The 19,067-nt window shown below is 38.6% G+C and overlaps 1 protein-coding gene across 1 annotated transcript in view; it reads right to left on the reverse strand.

Moving 5' to 3' along the window:
- Positions 1–7,327: 7,327 nt before the first annotated feature.
- Agtr1 (angiotensin II receptor type 1) overlaps positions 7,328–19,067 on the reverse strand; it is a 59,750-nt gene continuing 48,010 nt past the window's right edge. The window contains exon 2 of the mRNA XM_031376436.1: positions 7,328–9,383. Coding sequence (XP_031232296.1) covers positions 8,248–9,327 — 1,080 coding nt within the window. The 5' untranslated portion in view covers positions 9,328–9,383 and the 3' untranslated portion in view covers positions 7,328–8,247. The remainder of the gene's footprint in view (positions 9,384–19,067) is intronic.

The raw sequence follows: 19,067 nt of genomic DNA on the forward strand, positions 1-19,067 counted from the left end.
CCCACTGTCATCTTCAGCAGCCTAAGGAGTTCCTAGAGGAACCTAGACTTTTAGCGGTCTTAACTTAGGTCTGTTACGTCACAACGAATGTCCCTAAGATAGTGGGACATTTACTAATATGCTACGGGTCGGCCAGTCTGGGCCTCCCTCAACCTGTGGGGGGAACAGGGTCCTAGTCAGGTAGACAAGGCATTGGCGAAGAAATGACAGAAACAGACACAAGGGAGTGCTGAAACTGACTATAATTTGTACAGAGTAGAAATCAGGCTTATATGGTATACAGAGAACAGGGCAAACTACAGAAATCACTTGGGCAGGAGATGGTCACATAAAGGTCAGTACAATCAATCAGCCAGGTGCAAAGCGGAGGAGCAGTAGTGTCATTCTTCGGACTGGGTTGTCCTGGCAGCCCCAAGATAAACTCTCAGGGTCTGTCTTGAGGTAAGCATCTGAGGGTTGTATTTTAGCATTCCTTGGCTGTAACGTAAATAATTAGTGAGAGAAGCCCTATAACTTCTCTCTAGCCAGTAAAACAATTTTGCCTTGTGTGGGACTGCTCTTAATGATTAGTGCCTGACTGCTATCTCTAACTTTGTGGGACTGCTCTGGCAATTAGTGCCTAACTGCTATCTCTAACTTTATGGGACTGCTCTGGCAATTAGTGCCTAACTGCTATCTCTAACTTTGGAGACACTCTGTCTGATAAGACAGATCCTTTGTAGAAATGCCAAGCTAACTACAGCTAGGAGATCAATTAGGATTATTGAAACACTGTGGAGGCCAGGGAATAATGTTCAATTTCAGTGTTAGCTATAACAAAATATCTCTTAGGGCACCTTTATGCCTGAATAAAGAAAGCATGCAGATCTCTCCACAGACTTGCAGAGATCAATCTGGAACACATCTAAGTTAGGAGATTCCAGCAACTGGATGCTTGTATCTATGTTTCCTGATTTCTTTCCTTAGTTTTCTAACTCCAGAATTGTCTCTTTTTGTGATTTCTTTATTGTTTCTACTTCCATTTTTAGGTCTTGAATGGTTTTACTCAATTCCTTCACCTGTTTGTTTGTGTTTTCCTGCAATTCCTTAAGGGACTTTTGAGTCTGCTCTTTAAGTACTTCTACTTGTTTACTTGTGATCTCCTGTAATTCTTTATGGGATTTTTTTGTTTCCTCTTTAAGAGCTTGTACCTCTTTACCTGTGTTCTCCTGTATTTCTTTAAGGGATTTATTCATGTCCTTCTTAAGTTCCTGTATCAGCATTGTAAAATATGATTTTAGATCCAATTCTTGCTTTTCTGTGTTTTGGGATATCCAGGACTTGCTGTGGCTGGAGTACTAGGTTCTGATGAAGCCAAGTAGTCGTGGTTTCTGTTGGTAGGATTCTTGCATTTGCCTTTCGCCATCTCTTGATTTCTGGTGTTAGATGTTCTTGGTGTCTCTGACTAGAGCTTGTCCTGTCCCTGCTGCCCTGCAACTCCCCTGTGACTCATGAGGCCTGTGCCTCCTGGCTACTCCCACCTTAGAAAATCACCGGAGAGAAAATGGTGGATCTCACCTGAGTCTCTGAGTTAAAAGCATTTCCTCGAGGCAGGCCCTCCACTTGCAGGGAAGGGGCAAAGAGGGTCGCTGATCCACCTCTGTCACTAGGAAGCTGAGAGGATCCTGTCCCTGCTGCCCTGGGACTCCCCTGTGACTCCTGGGGCCTGTGCCTCCCAGCTGGCTGGTCTCACCTTAGAAAGTCACTGGAGAGAATGTGATGAGTGGCTTTTTAAAAAAATTAAGCCATTGCTTTTACCATTCCAGGACTAGTCTTCACTGAATCTATTGGCAAATCTAAACTATAATGTTTTTAAAAATCTTTCTCAGAAAACAATGTAGTCTCTTATAACAACTTCCCCCTGGAGAGTAGAATTTTATTAAGCTGTGTGATAGTAAAACTGTCATGAAAATTAATTTAGGAACTTCTTCCCTCATTCCACTTAGCAAGTACTATATAATTTCTTGGCTACAAAAGGCAAGATTACATTTTATTAATTACTGACAGAAGACAGTTGCAATCTGTTTGTTTTGTAGACCCTCTGTAACCTCATCTAGAGTTCCAGTGCTATGCTGAGTGGTTCATTTTCATTTTTTATTTTAATGAGTTCAATTTTCAAAGGAGACAACCATTAAAATTCAAATGGAGATCCGGGAATTTCCAAGAACTTTTCCAGCAAGAATAAGAATGCAGTAATACAGTGGAGAAGACTGGAAAAATTCAAGAACTGACTGTGTTCTCCAAGAACCAGTGTATCCAGATTTCTGTTTGTTCTGTTGTTCTTGAGCCAAGCTTCCCCTCAAAGCCAGCTGAGGATGGATTTTGTTTCAAATTACTTCATGCAAGCCAGTATTATATGAAGTGGTCATAGTTGTCATGAGTCAGATTCGTCTAGAGTGCAGGCAAGAATTCTGTCTCAGAACTGTATTATGTAGTCTTCATAACAATGGGTCACTCAAGCATTCTCTGTCTCAGATCTGTATTATCTAGTCTTCACAGCAATGGGTCACTCAGTTCTATTCTTAGAGATGCAGCTTGGAGGTCTGCATATTAATTAGTTCAGTGTAACTCAGCTGTAGAGGTCGGATTTAGAATTTGGACCTGGATATTCTAACTCTAGGATCTGACCTTGTGCTACTTTTCACATCTCATCTTCCCCTGGAAAGTGGCACCACAAATTCTGCACCTGGGGGTGATTTTCTAAAATACTGTCTGAGAATCTTCATTGAGAGTTAGCATATTTCTCTACATCTGTTTCACATTTACAGAGTTTTAAGTTATAACTTTAATGATAGTTTCTCTTGAACATTTTTTTAAGTGTTTCTCAGTCATCTGAATTTTCTCTTTAGAAATTCTGTTTAGATCTGTACTTTTAAATTGGGTATTTGTTTTCTTGGTATCTAGTTTTTTGAGTTCTTTGTATATTTTGGATATTATTACCCTGTAGCCTGTGGAGGTGGTAAAAACCTTTTTTGTATCTGTAGGCTGCCACTTTGTCCAAATGACCCTATTCTTTGTTGTATAGACATTTCTCCATTTCTTGAGGTCTCTCATGAGGAGAGAGGGGTGAAAGAAATGGAGAAAGGTGGGGGCAGGAGCAAGAGAACAGAGTAAGAGCAAGAGAGCAAGAGGGAGAGGAGGGGGCAAGCAGCCCCTTTTATAGTGAGTCAGGCACATCTGTCTATTGCCAGGTAACTGTGGGGTGGAGCCTACACTAAATGTCAACAAAGGCAACCATGAAAAGTGTTGTTTTCTTGATTTCTTTCTGAGACCATTTGGCATTTTTATACAACAGAGCTACAGATTATATTCAGCCACTTTGCTGAATGAGGTTGAGAAGTTTCCTGGTAGAGTTTTTTGTTTTTGTTTTTGTTTTTTTATTAGATGTTTTCTTTATTTATAATATCTCCTTTCCCAGGTTCCCCTCAAAAATAAAATAAAATAAAATAAAATAAACAAAAACTAAAACAAACCCTTTTTCCTTCCTCCCCTCCCCCTGCTCACCACCCTACCCCCTCCTGATTACTGGCCCTGGCATTCCCTTACACTGGGGCACAGAACCTTCACAGGGCCAAGGGCCTCTCCTCCCATTGATGACCGACTTGGCCATCCTCTGCTATTCATATGCCGCTGGAGCCATGAGTCCCACCATGTGTACTCTTTGGTTGGAGTTTTAGTCCCTGGGAGCTCTGAGGGTACTAGTTAGTTCATATTGTTGTTCGTCCTAAGGGGCTGCAAACCCTTCTGCTCCTTGGGTCCTTTTTCTAGCTCCTTCACTGGGGACCCTGTTCTCAGGGTCCTGGTAGAGTTTTTAAGGCTCACTTATGTATACTAGCATATCATATGCAAATATAAATACTTTGACTTTTTTCTTTCCAATTTGTAGTTCCTTAATCTTCCACAGTTTTATTATTGCTTTAGTTAAGGCTTCATTGAATAAATACTATACTGAATAGATATGGAAAGACTGGACAACTTTGTCTTGTTCCTGATTTTAGTGGAATTGATCTGAGTTTCTCTCTAAGTTGATGTTGGTTATGGGCTTGCTGTAAATGGCTTTTATTATGTTGAAGTGTATCTCATATATCTCTAATCACAAAGCAGTATTGGATTTGTTAGAGATCTTTCCTGCATCTAATGAAATGATCATGTGTTTTTTGCCTTTCAGTATATGATGGACTTTATTTATTGATTTATGTGTATTGAATTATCCCTGTATTTCTAGGATAAAGTCTACTAGATCATGATGAGTATGGTTTTTTAATGTGTTTTTGGGCTCAGTTTGAAAGCATTTTATTTGCCATTTTTACATCTATGTTCATAAGAGAAATTGGTTTGTAGTCCTCTTTGATATCTTTTCATATAGTTTGGGTATCAAGGTAACTATGACCTCATAGAATGATGTGGGTAATGTTCCTTCCATTTATATTTTGTGGATTAATTTGAAGAATATTGAAAGTTTGGTAGAATTCTTTGCTAAAACCATTAAGCCCTGCTCCCTTTTAAGTTGAAAGAGTTTTAATGAAAGCTTCTATTTCACTATCAGTTATACATCCATTTATATTACTTATTTGATCTTTAACTTTGGTAAATTCCATGTAATGAGAAAATGATTTTTCCCAGCTTTGCAATTGGCTGGATTTCAGGTTTTAAAAGTATGATTCTCTTGGATTCCTCAGTGTCTGTTGCTATAACCTCTTTTCATTTCTAATTTTCTCAATTGAGTATTTTCCATCTTCCTTTTAGCTACCTTGCTTAAGAGTTTGTCAATCTGATTGAATTTTTCAAAGAATTAGCTCTTTGTTTTATCATTCTTTGTATTTTGTCTACTTTATTGATTTCAACCCAGAGTTTTATTATATCTTGCCATCTATTCTTTGGGACATGATTTCTTCTTTTTGTTCTAGAACTTTCAGGTGTGCTATGAAGTTATTCAGATGAGATCTCTCTAATTCCTTTTTTTAAAATGTAGGCTCTTAGTGCCATGAACTTGCCTCTTAGAACAGCTTTCATTATGTTCCATAGTGGGAATGAGGACAAAGAATGAGGAGAGGCCATAGTAGAAGGTCTGCTATAGAGCAGGGTATGAACTTGGGGGACTGGAGGAAGAGGCTAAGGTCTGTCATCAGCCTATTTGCTTTCTTTGTCAGAGTGGCATATGTGTTCCAGGATGTACCTTCTAGAGTTGGAGACTGGGATAAAGCAGAGTCAGGAATAATGTTAAGGGTGACAGAGATCTTTGTGATCCACTGGAGATGGATGTGGGAGGAGAGGAAGCTGCAGTAGGTATTTTGGGGATGAGACTGGGGGACTGGATATGGAGAATAGGGAACAGTAAAGGCCTGCTATTTGACTACCATTTTTCTCTGGGCAATTTATGAAAATTAAAGCAAAAGTGAGATATATAACATGACATTTATACTTGTTAATACAAGAGATGGGGGAATTATCTAAATATAATTTTCTTCAAGAAATTTTATCAAATATAAGTATCCATTAGGTTAACGAACTTGAAATGCTTCTGTTTACTTAAGCTATAATAGTTGAAAAAAAAAAAGCATGGTATAAAGTTGACCAGGAAGGTGTTTCAGGTAGAAGTAAGTCTATCCTATAATTTGGGGTGAGGTAGAATTTAATGTTTGAGGGTGATTCTTTGTGAAAATAAAAGAACATTGGTATCAGGCATTATATTAGTGAAATTTCAAATGATCCAAGAGAAAGCACATGAGGCATAGGTAACCACCTATTCCCACATGTAACTCTTTATGGAATGAGAGTGAGCGCAAGAGGCCACTGGTGAGGATTCTGCCTTATGGACCAGAACCTCTCTGAAGGATTTATATCTTCACAACTCTCATCAAGTAGTTTATATATCACTAAATCTCTTGGTCACAAATTTTTGGGCAAGAATAAGTATCTGAGACTTCTGTGGGTGGACCTCACGGACAGTTGAAATATCTAGTTGAACAATGACACAGTCATATGATAGGAACATTATGTTAAAGCGGGTCCTTAAGATTCAACTACGTCCTCTCCCTCACATGTGCATGAACACGGCAAAATCTTCTCTGATGAAATTTTATAAATTTCTCACGTTGCTGTGTCAAACAGTTGGCAATGTTATAAATTATTTTATATATTTTAGAGAACACTGAGTAATGATTACAACTGTATACTCCTTATACTCATTATACTTGCTTGAGAATGAGAAATCTGCCATAGCCATGTACTTGAATGCTCATCTCAATGAAATTACAGAACTGAAAACAAAAGGGCTCCAAAATGGTGATTAGCTACATGTAAAGGTATGCCTTTGCTGATAACAATCAAATCCTGGGGGGGAAAATGATTAGGGTAAGAACTGTGTTTATGACATTGAGTGAAAAAGTAATGTTCTATGAATGTTATGATTCAGCATAGTAATTTGTATACTTGAGCACAAACTATCCAGAAGCAAATGGATTAAAATGTTAATGGATCTTTTTCTTTTCCCACTGGGACACTGGATAAGACTTTTTATTATTTCATCATTTTTATATCTTCTATATTTCCTACAGTGGTCATATATATAAAATTAGATAAATCCCAATACTAAAATGACAGGTAAAATAATGTATTATTTTGTGTTATAAAGAATGGCTATTTTTGTTGTGATACAGAATAACTTTGAAAATTGCAAAATGATGTATTTATTATATATTGTTCATTAAAATCAAGTATTTTTTTATATATCTTTTCAAAAGTAAGATTTAGAAATGTATAGCGTCCACTGAAATGGTTCTGTAGGTAAAGGTGCTTGTCCCATGTCTAATTGATGACTTATGTTGAGTCCAGGGAACAGAGAGAACTGACTCCCACAGGTTATCCTCTAATATCACCATGTATGCCATGTGTGCATCACAATAAATAAATGTAATAAAAAGTTACAATTACCCATATTAAGTTATAATTAAACTAAGCTTAAAAATACCTTCATGTGCGGTTCTCAGTGGTTAACAGCACTGGATGCTCTTCGAGAGATCCTTAGCAATTCCTAGCAATCACATGGTGGCTCACAACCATCTGTAATGGGATTTAATGCCCTCTTCTGATGTGTCTGAATGTCTTTATATATATATATGTGTGTGTGTGTGTGTGTGTGTGTGTGTGTGTGTGTGTGTGTGAGCAACAGTGTACTCATATACATAAAATAAATGAATAAATTTTTAAAAAATATTCTCATGTTTACTCATGGTTTAGCTAAAAATAAATAATAAAATAATATATGTTTTAAGTAATGAAGATTAAATACATTATGATGAATTTTTATTTCAAGATAAATATAACTTTACTAGACTTTAAACAACAGCTTAGAGATATAGCTATACATATACATATGTAATATATACATTTTTAGAACCATAGAATATACTTTATGATAAATCTGCTTAACAAAGACTACATTTTCTTAGATATGAAATAACACTGATCCGTGTAGGAAGACACAACTGCCTGGGGCAGAATCACAGCTTTAGGAGCAGTTTGGCTTTGCGACTGCAGTAATACATTCTACAAGAAAGCTGTTCTGTGGGCACTGTTTTTGGCACATTGCTTTGAATTCTTGAGACCATGGCTGAACTTTACAAAACGTTTTGAAAGTTGATGACTACTGCCTAGCAAGTCTTAGCACAAAATGTGTAGTGTTAGGGACAATGTCGTCATAGCCACTAGTAGCTAAACAGGAGTGTTGCTTCCTTGTCCCTTGGAAACGCTTGACCTCCCATCTCCATTTTGCATCCTTTTTTTGCATCTTGATCTCCCATCTCCAGATTTAATACCTTCTAAACACCTTCATGTGGAAATCAAAAGTACTAGAATTGAGAGGGGACTGGAGACATTGTATTTCTGCCAGTGCATTTTTCCCCCCAAATCAGTACAGCCACTCAGTTTCTGACTTTGTCCTTAAAACAGTTATTATTCAGTCAACAACAACCAAAAAAAAAAAAAACGGTAGTGAACAGTAGCTTTGCTCCGATTTGTTCTAAAGGGGAAAATAGCTTTTCTTTAGCACTTTAGAAAACATGTACAGTCCACTGAGTCCTTTCTCTGCTTCAAGCCTGAAAAGGCTGGAGGTTGAATGGTTCTTTGATAGTGAGTGAGCTGTCTAGCCAAATGCTCTTTTGGCTTCTACTATCAGGGAGTCGGTTCACTAGCAAACTTTGAACCCTCTCACTCCACTTCAAAACAAGACGCAGACTTCTTGGCAGACGAGCTCATGTTATCTGAAGGGCGGTAGGAAAGAGTACTCATTTTTGTTGACAAGCCTGCGTGTGACTTGGCCTTTGGGGGAATATATTTCAGAAGCTGCAGAAAATATCTTTTAAATTTTTTCCCCAGAAAGCCATAAAACAGAGGGTTCAGGCAATTGTTAAAATAAGCTATACAGATGGTGATGGGCATAGCAGTGTCTACAATGTCAGCAATTTCGCAGTCACGGATGACGCCCAGCTGAATGAGCACATCCAGAAACGTGAATATTTGGTGGGGAACCCAGGAAAAGAAGAAGAAAAGCACAATCGCCATAATTATCCTAAAGACGTCATCATTTTTTGGCGTGCTCTTCTGAATTTTGTAAGCCTTCTTCAGGGCTTTCCAAATGAGAGTATAGCTGGTGAGAATAATGAAGAAAGGGAACAGGAAGCCCAGGATGTTCTTGGTAAGGCCCAGTCCAATGGGGAGCGTTGAATGCCGAGACTCATAACGAAAAGCGCAAACTGTGATATTGGTGTTCTCGATGAAATACACATTCCGGTGGATGACGACTGGCAAGCTGGCCATGCCAGCCATCAACCAGATGATGATGCAGGTGACTTTGGCCACCAGCATCGTGCGGCGGAGACGAGACTTCATCGGGTGGACAATGGCCAGGTAGCGATCGATGCTGAGGCACGTGAGCAGGAACACACTGGCGTAGAGGTTGAAACTGACGCTGGCCGAAGCGATCTTACATAGGTGATTGCCAAAGGGCCACCGGTACTCCATAGCGGTATAGACTGCCCACAGAGGCAAAGTCAACAAGAAGAATAAGTCGGCTAGGGCGAGATTCAGAAGGAAAACACTGGCCACAGTCTTTAGCTTCATGTAAAAATAAATAACAATCACCACCAAGCTGTTTCCAAATATTCCCATCACAAAGATGATGCTGTAGAGAGTAGGGATCATGACAAATATGTAGCTGTGCCTGCCAGCCTTGGGACAGTCATCTTGGATTCTTTTAATTCCATCTTCAATAGAGGAGTTAAGGATCATGTCTCTTTTTTTTTTTTGAAGGGGCAAATTGGTCTCTGACGCTATTCAATATGCACCTGGAGAAAACATAGATTTTTTTTTAAAGTGTAATATTCTGTGGCAAATAAGCAATTTTAATTCTCAATCACAACTCTAGTAATTCAATTTTAGTCTTTGGGAAAAAGTCACAAATCTGTGTAGATTGGCAAACTAGCTTCCAAGTTGATTGATAACAATACCATATATATGCCTTGAAAAATAAACCAAAACTACATCAGCTATACCGAAAGACTTGAGAGGCATTTCTAGAGCAAGCAGAGCTAATGAACAGATCTTTAACCTTAAAAGTGTGATAGATACACATCTTATTTTCAGCCAATTTATTTCATCTCTCAATCTTTGCTTGGGTATAGAGGTCATCAGCCTTCTCCCTCAAGCAGTCACTGTGGGAGTAGATTTAAGAGGCGTCGAAAGGAGAGGTCAGAGCTCTGGGGAGTAACATTCCTTCCATGGTTTTCAGGCTGCATCAGGATGAAACTTTATTATTATTATTTTTTAATTCCCAAATCAGTTCTAGACTTTCATTCCTATTGGCTCTCTCGGGACTAAATCTTGAGGTTAACTATTTAATTTGCTATCTGGGTAGGAAGGATGTCAAACAGAAACGTTAAGCTAGGATTATTTCTAAGGTGTCTCTCTAATTAGGCCTGGAGAACAGGGGCCATTATGTATGGTATGCAGATGTCCTGATGCTTGAGAATGAGTTCCACAGAGACTTTTGTGGACATTTCTCCAACATTTCACACGATCAGCACTTAAGCTGTTCAGCTGTGTGATTCTGAAAACCCACAAGTTCTCTACTACGTCAACCCAGCAGGAAGATCTGGGAGGAATGCTGAGATGCTGCAGGCAGGGTGTGGATCTTCAGTGCTTTAAGGTGAGACTAGCCTGGCAGGCCATGGTGCTAATTACCTAGATCCTGCTGTGATGTCATAATCAAACTCCTACATGTATGGGGGCTGTGCATTCCACTCTGAAAATGTACCCTGCAGAAGAAAAGGAATAGAGATGTTGTACTTCCTCGGCTCCCCGTGATTGTCATCTGCTCTCTCAGCTATCAAAAGTCGATTGCAGAAGACTTCAGGTGCTGCATTTGTGGTGATAATACTTAGGAACAGAAGGGATTTCTTTACATTTCTTGAGTAATTAAATCTATTGTCCCTCTTTAAGTGTCTAGTTCCACCTTCATCTTTTTCTTTCTTTCTTTTTTTAGATATTTTCTTTATTTACATGTAAATTTCTCCATTCCCAGTTTCCCCTCCAAAAAACAAAGAAACAAACAAAAACAACAAAAACAAACCCCTGTTGCCTCCCCCCTCCCCATGCCTGCCACCCCACCCTCTCCCACTTTTTGGCCCTGGCATTCCCCTACACTGGGGCACAGAAACTTCACAGGGCCGAGGTCCTCTCCTCCTATTGATGATTGAATTTGCAATCCTCTACTATACACATGCTGCCTGAACAATCAGACCCCTCCATGTGCAGTCTTTGGTTGGTGGTTGAGACCCTGGGAGCTCTGAGGGTACTAGAGTTAGTTCATATTGTAGTTCGTTCTAAGGGGCTGCAAACCCCTCAGCTCCATTGGTCCTTTCGCTAACTCCTTCACTGGGGACCCTGTACTCAGTTTGATGTATGGCTGTGAGCCTCTACCTCTGTGTTAGTCAGGTACTGTCAGAGCCTCTCAGGAGATAGCTATATTTAGGCTGGCTTGCCCTTCCTTCAGTCTCTGCTCCATAGTTAATCTCTGCAACTCCTTCTGTGGGTATTTGGTACAGATATATATGTGTATATATTATATATATTTAAATTATATATTTTAATATATATTTTAAAGCCCTCCATCCTTTCACTGATAGGGACATTAGCAAACTATACATAAACATTACCTATGCCATGTGTAATATTTTCTGTGAAGTCTTCCCAAGTTTTCCGAGTAGTTTTGGAACTTTGGACATGTGCTTTGACACTTTAAGCATCTTGACATATGCTCCCCACTTGACTGATGAAGAGCCCATGATTGAGAGCAGACAATGCCTGAGTGAATGGCAAGTTACCTGGGTGTTCTGAGCATACAAACCTGAGACTACTCTCTTTAGGATTCATCAGCCCCAATTTATATTCTTGCTTGTTCACAGAATCTCATGGAAAACATTCAGTGTCACCTTGCCAATATTGACAAGAAAATGAAACCAACAGACCAAAAAGCCATAGAAACGTGTGGTTTACTAAGCCATCTAAGTTACAAGTTACTCGACAGAACCAATGGCTTTGCAGGAGATAGGCTTTGTTCTTTGTCTGTCAGAAGGACTTCCCTTTGAAGGCCTTGTTTACTGTTTTTGTTGCTTTCATTATAGTTATGGGACTTAGACCAATCTAACAGTCTAATTTATTTAGATAACTATTCTTTATATGTTGATTTTTCCCCATAGAGCCTTTATTGGTTAGTAGTCACTCACACCTTAGTACAGATTAACTTGCCTGTCTGCTATTACTCTCATATGAGGTTAGTTGTAAGTACTTGGATTTTCCTCAGGAAAATATTTGGAAATGTCAAGGTTAAAGAATGTTTTAAAAAAAAAATGAAACAAGCCCAAGTTGACTCTGTATTGAGAGTAGAAATATTTGGCTTGGCTTGGGGATAAGGACACCAAAAATAGAAAGACATTTACTTCAAGTATGACAATCCCTAGGGAACCCTGAGTTGCTATAGCAAGAAAGAAATTCTCCTCTCCTTTCTCTTCCCCGCCTGACAGTACGCTAATCAGTAAGTTGCATTAATTTTGTTCGGAGTGAGTAAAATTGTACTGACTAACCTGAGGCTCCTACCAGCCTAGAACAAAAAGGGAGATCATCTGCATTTGAAAAGACAGATTTATAAGCATGGATTTGAAATCTGACTTGCAAAACTGAGATCTGCTTCTCCTGCACGTCAATTGATTTATACTGGGTGCTAGTTAATGTGTAGAAACTTATTCTGAACAGCTACAGGATTTTTGTTGTTGTCCTTGTTGTAGTTGTTGTCAATTCTAGACAAACCAGTGTTATCTGAGAAAAAACTACAAGTGAGAAAATGTCTATAAGATTGGCCTGTAGGGCATTTTGTTAATGCTCGATGTGGCTTTTTGTGGGTGGTACCATCCTTGAAATGGTAGCCATGGGGTTCTATAAGAAAGCAGGTTGGGCAAGCTATGGGGAGCCAGTCAGTACGCAGCACATTTCCAGTGCTTCAGTTGCTACATCCAGATTCCTGCTCTGACTTCTCTTGGATGGTGGACTACAAGCTGTAAGGTGAAAGAAACCCTTTCTTGGCCAAGTTGCTTTGTATATGATGTTTAGGGTCTCAGCAATAGAAACTCTAAGGCAGAACTCATACTTGGGAGTTTTAATGAGGTATAGACTAATTAATTAATGAGTGTGTTATTTGAGAGATTCTAGACACAGCACTGAAGATGCTAACATATCCATAAACATTTGAATAATGACCAAGATTTATCACCTAACAAGGAACATATTTCTCATACTCAAGATTTGAAAACAAAGAGGTAAGAAGAATTTTATGGGTTAAGATAAAAGGAACATAAATATGGATAGATGTATTCTGCAGACCCTTACTTATGGATCACAGTCCCCAACACCTGCTACGCTGCTACCTTCAATTTTCAAGTATGCAAATGAGTAAGGCAGAGTTTTCTTTCTTTACAGTGTTTACTTCTCAGAGGAAGACAGGAGAATTATCTCCATTGTGTTTTGGGGCCTGTGAGATGTTCTCTGTTTATAGTTGACTCAGCTGGTTGAGAAGTGTAGAACATGAAAATGGCAGAGGAACTTAACGAAAACATTTGTATTTTGGAAGAGGGGGCTGTGAGGATACGGGTGGAGGGGAAAGAGCAGTAAGAACTTCAAGGCAGGAAGCTGGCCAGCCAAAAGGTAGTGGAGATGAAGTCATAGCCTGGACCGTTCCCTCTTTAGAGATGTCTACAGCACATTTATGGGAATTGGTTCTTAGGAATCTACAGCTGCTCAATGACCTCTTCAAAGTGTTGGTCCAAACGCGTACTGGGACTTTCTGAACGGGAGGGTGCCATGACATTCTCCATTCTGCATTAACACTACTGTGATACGTTTTTCAGAGAAACATGGACCTTAGAGAAGAATGACAGATGGAACTGTCAGCTCCAAGGGAAACTTTCTATCACCAAATTCCAGAAGGCAGAAAGGACAGATTGTTATCTGTGGTAGCTTTTAGCATGGTGGCTTCCAGGCTCCTTCATTATCACAAGTGCCTGGTACACATTCCTAACTCCATGCCAGCTCCTTCCATCTTCTCCCCTACCCTTAGCTCACGGGTCGCCATCCTCTCAGCTGCTCAGAACCCTTACTATCTTGCTATGTTCTCTGTTTCCCTCCTCCTCTCTTTTCTTTGCCTGCCCCATCTTTTTTCTTGCTTTCTTAACCTCATCCTATTGTCTCTCCTTCTCTCTCTTGCTTGTACTCTCTGAGACTGCTTCTTTCTCGGCCAGGTCCTGTCTGCCGGCCGTGATCGGTCTTCTTTTCTTTCTCTTTTTCTGTTCTAGACACTTCTAGATGACTCTGGTTGTTGTTTCTCTTATATCTACAATAAAAACCTTCCTCCTAACCATGTCGTAGAACAATGGAGTCATCAGGTTATATAGGAACTCCTATAGTTGTCACCTGCCTTCTATGAGGGTGAAGGAGCAATGACCATGGGACTCTACTTTCCTTGAAGATAAAAGGAGTCAGTCTGCTTGGGGCAGAAATTGTGATATATTAGGAAAACTAAAATTGTAAGACAAGGAAATCAGTTGCCTTTGTTTGTGCCCAGGGAGCTGGATCCTGAACAGAAAGAATGCTAATAAAAGTAAGAATCAAATGGGTGCTGAGGGTCAGTAAGGGGGAGGTTAGAACTGCTCTTGTTCTCTTACACAGTAGGCTGACTTAGATGCACATCTCAAGAAGCTGAAAGAAGGGATTCCGAGTGTTTTTATCATAGAAAAAAAGAGAATAAGAAATATTTAAAGAGATAAATAAATTTGACCCTATTTGCCATCACACAATATGTACACTTATTAAAATATCATGGCAGTGCATAAATATGTATGTTTTATGGGTTTATGGAGTAATTAAAATTTTCAATAAGGATTAAAGAGTCAGTGGGGAAAACTGCCTAATTTTAGGTCCTTTTATTGCCCTTTATGTAAGCTCCATGGAATGCAGGGATTTTATGGACCATTTTCCCATAGGCCAGGCAAGAAGGATTTGGAGTATAAATACTTCTAACATATCACCCTGTGTCATTTCCAGAACAGTGTGTGATTCTAGTTTGTCATACCATTTCTCTGATGTTACAGCCTCAGTCTCGTCTTCCGTAAGACGGGAATTGAGTCTCTCTGAACAGAAAACATACAAGGAAATGAAATTATGTGTAACTACTGGGCATTCATTTTAATAGTGTCCAATAAGTTGAAACTATACTTTTTTTTTTTTTAAGGCAAGCATTGACTCAGAACGCCTATCCCTAAGGAAAGTACGAGAGAATACAAACAGGCTTATCAGTGGTGAATTTCTCAGGTTGCCATTAAAAGGCTTAAAACTTCAAGCTGTTTTTCAAGGTGCATGGGTAAAATGAAACTAGAAGCAGCTGAATAAATTTACCATGGTGCAGGTGGGGCCTTCTATCTGCTTATTCTGTGGGCATTACTTGGTCTTTCTCTACATTTTCCTTGGTTCCCTGAAGCCAGAGGCTGACCAGAGACTGTTCTTCTTTCTTCTCTAGTATTGAAAAAAAAAAGTTCCCAAGACTTTTGACTAGATTGTTAATACTTCAAGCTTTTAGGCAATCCAAAACCTATCTAAACTGTGTTCTGCTTTAGTTTTAGTAAGTTTGCAATCTAAAAATAAAACAGACTCTCTATTAGTATAGCTCCACTAATAGAGATAGAGAAACTAAGTAAGATATGGGATTGACATTTTACTTTTATCAACATCTATACCCCAGGTTGAAAGGAGTGTCTCACTTTCCTTTCAAAAAGTGAGAGTCTGGGCCGGTGGCCTTGGTGGGTAATGGCAGTTGACACCAAGCCTAACGCCCACGTTAGATCACAGTTGTATTTTCACAAGCAGTATTTTTATTCATCTTTCATATAATTAGTTCATATACAAAAGGAATAAGCCTATTTATAAGTTATTTGCTTACAGTGTTGGACAACTCAATAAACCATACTATTCAAAACACTTTCTTGTGTCTGTTTTACAAATCAGACATTAGAAAGCAGTCCTTTCTTTTCCTGTATGTCCATCTTCCCCAGCAACATTTCTGGGAACAATTTCCAGCAATTGTGCACTATGAATTCATTAACTCATAGAAATTGGCATTGAAATTGTAGTTCCTACTAATTTCTTAACCAACCATCCAACCAACCAACCAACCAGACAAACCAACACACCAAACAAAAAAACCTATGTGTTATTTCCTGACAATTTATGCCTATTTTATGACTTCTGTGTGTTCTTTTATTTCCTTAAGCATTTTGATTCTCTGTCTATTAAGAATTATCTGTTTCATGCTGTGTGTGCGTGTTTGTACCTTGTATGTGTGCGTATGTGTGTGTTTGTGTTTACGCTACAGCATACATGTTCAGATCAGAGGACAACTTAAGAGAGTCATTTCTCTTTTTCAACTAAGTGCCCTGGTGATCTAACTTGGGCATTAGGCTTTGGTACCAAGTCCTTTATGAAAGAAAATGAAGAAGTTCTTTTCAACCTGGCATATGAATGTTGATAAAAGTAAAATGTCAATACCATATCTTACATTCTCAGGATAAGTCTCTCTGTCTTGAAATCCCTACTCACTTTGAATTATAGTCAAAATACCACATGCCCCAAGCATGTCCTCCCAACCATCCCAAACTCTTGGCTGTGTTTTGCTTTTTTAAATTTCAAAATGAAAAAAAAATTGATAGTGATCAAAGATAAGTGATCAAGTGTAATTATGGTGCTTAAAAAAAAAATCCCCCTTTGACACTATGGTTTTACCAGAAAATAATCTTAAATATAAAGGGTTAAATGGTGGGGAGGGGAGTTCAAGGAGTGAGGAGAGCTGAAAGCTCTAGAGGCTAGGAAAGGAATTAAATGAAAGCCTGTGAGTACACTGACTGATGTCTTCTTCACGCTCAAATTCTGCAGGTCACGTAGTTTTCCACTGTGCTCCCCACAGTTCATTCCATCAGGAGCCTGGCCATGAGGAATAAAACAGAGTTCTGATGGTGTAGTAATGGAGCCTGCATATGGCAGTCCTAGACAATGGGAGGAAAAGCAAGAACTCTTGTGGACCTCTCAGTAATATCCGTCATTCCATGTGTCAACCTCTCTCCCCTAGATTAAGAAGCAGCTTCATTTTATTTTTAATTATGTGTATATCTATGTGTGTATTTGAGCCTCTGAATGCAGGTATCCATGGGTGTGGAGCAAAGGGATCTGTTCTCCTGGAGTTAGAATTAAAGGCAGTTGTGAGTTGCTTGATGTGGGTGCTGGGAATGGAATTCAGGTCATCTGCAAGAAAGTTTCTTTTGTCCGTCCACAAACATCCAATGTGTGTGTGTGTGTGTGTGTGTGTGTGTATCCTGATTCAATTACTGAAACTGTTTTATTTTACTTTGAAACATCAATATAAAGGGAAGACTAAGTGACTAGTCAGGCAAGACAGTGTGGATTTAGACTCTTCTGAAACTAGAATTTATGTGCACTGTGATTTTTATGCTTAGACATTATTATCTACATGACAATAATTTTATGTTAAAGTTTTAAATACATAAACCACAGATCTATAAGGCTTAAATCTAGAAGCAGAAAATAAAATTATCTTACATACATTTTTTCAAATTACTCAGTGTCCCTATTACAGTAGGAATGTTATGCAAATCACCCCTGGACAGGTGTCAGTTCTGATTGTGGCTTTCCCATTTGCTAGTTTGGTGAAACTGACTTTGGCAATCAAAGTCTTTAGGCTTCTGCAATCTTGAGGGAGCTTATATACTTAATAAAATCCCCTGAAACACCAAAATAGCATAGTGTTTCTCTTCAACTTTTGCAGGGGAAGGCAACTGTCTTGTCAAGCAAAATATGTTAAGTCAGCTTTTTTGTATAAGTATATGTAATGGCATATGTTAATAATCCTATATTGAACAGTCTTTTAATTGTAATAACAAAATAAAAAAATTTCAGAATAAATGAAGAAATTACATGTATAATCTATATAGTAACAGTTTCGTTCTTTCTTTATAAAGTTAACACTTGAGGAAAATGATTTCCATGTATACTGGTAGATCCTGCTTAGATTAGCTTCTTTCATTCCATTTATAGTTAAAAGCTGTGAGCCTTTGTAGAATTCATATCTGTTTAATATTGTTGAAAGATGAAATTTTGTGAAAAGAATGGTTTATGGTGAAAAATAAAATTAAAAGCAAGCCCTACAATTCGGGAGGCAAGATTACCGTACCCTGCAAAAGCAAGGCACAAAGTAATATTAAAATAAGTCATAGGGAAATGAACACAGTCCTGAATTCTTTGTGGCAAAATATAAATTATTAGTTGTACAATTCGTTAATGTGGTTCAGCTGACCAGAAAAATAAAACAGAGGTGAGTAAAGAGGGAAGATCTTTACAACATCGTGTAGCATCTGATTCATTCTGATACTGAATGATTCATTCAGTAGTTTAGAGAATGTCAGAACCTTCTGTCCTAAGAGAATCAATGACAGAAAGGACATGTTATCTGATTGTTTTCTATTTAGGTTTTGAGACCCCATTCTTGTATGCGTTATGCTTGTCATAAGCTTTGAAGGGTTTTAGATTTACTTCATTTTATGTGTATGAATGTTTGCCTGCATGAATATATGTGCACCACATGTATGCAGTGCCCTATTAGGTCAAATGATGGTGTTGGATCCCCTGGGACTAGAGTTGTTATAGATGTTTGTGAGCTGCCATGTGGGTGCTGGGAATTAGACCAGTTCTTCTGAAAGAGCAAGAAGTACTGTTAACTGCTAAGCCATCTCAGCCCCAAGATTTTGTTTGTTCTTCAGTATCAAGGAATTGTGCAGAAATCGTAGGACCCAAGTAAAGTTGGACAAGAGTGGAGTTCCAGAAAAAGACTTTGTTCTTTTACTTATCAAACACCTCCAACCGGTAATTCAATATCCTGCTCTGTTATTCCTTAAACATTACAAGGTGCTTAGCCTGGGAATGCCACCACCTGTTTTCACTTCGGTTTCATATTTGCTACAGGAAACAAGTGAGAGAGTTGGAAGATGAAACACATATCGAAAACATAAACTTTGATAAGGTTATTCAAAGGCAAGTCACACCAACTGAAGAGAAGACTGTTCTCAGTTGTAAAGACTGGTTAAAATTTTTAATTTTTAAACTCAGTAGAAAATTTTGTTATTATAATCTTGTCTGTTTTAAAGAACTGTTGCATCTTATTATTGATTGGTTGGTTAATTGATTGATTGATGATTGATTTAGTGTTTGTGTGTGCATGTGTGAGGTTATGCATGCAATGGCACATGTGTGTGAAGGTCAGAGGACATCTTTCAGGACTACATTTTTCTCCCTCTACCATGTAGGTTCTAGAACTGAGGTCAGCAGCCTCAGCTGTACGTTCCTTTTTACTGGCTAAGCCA

The sequence above is a fragment of the Mastomys coucha genome, unplaced genomic scaffold (genome assembly GCF_008632895.1).
Source record: "Mastomys coucha isolate ucsf_1 unplaced genomic scaffold, UCSF_Mcou_1 pScaffold17, whole genome shotgun sequence".
NCBI classification, from domain to species: Eukaryota; Metazoa; Chordata; class Mammalia; order Rodentia; family Muridae; genus Mastomys; species Mastomys coucha.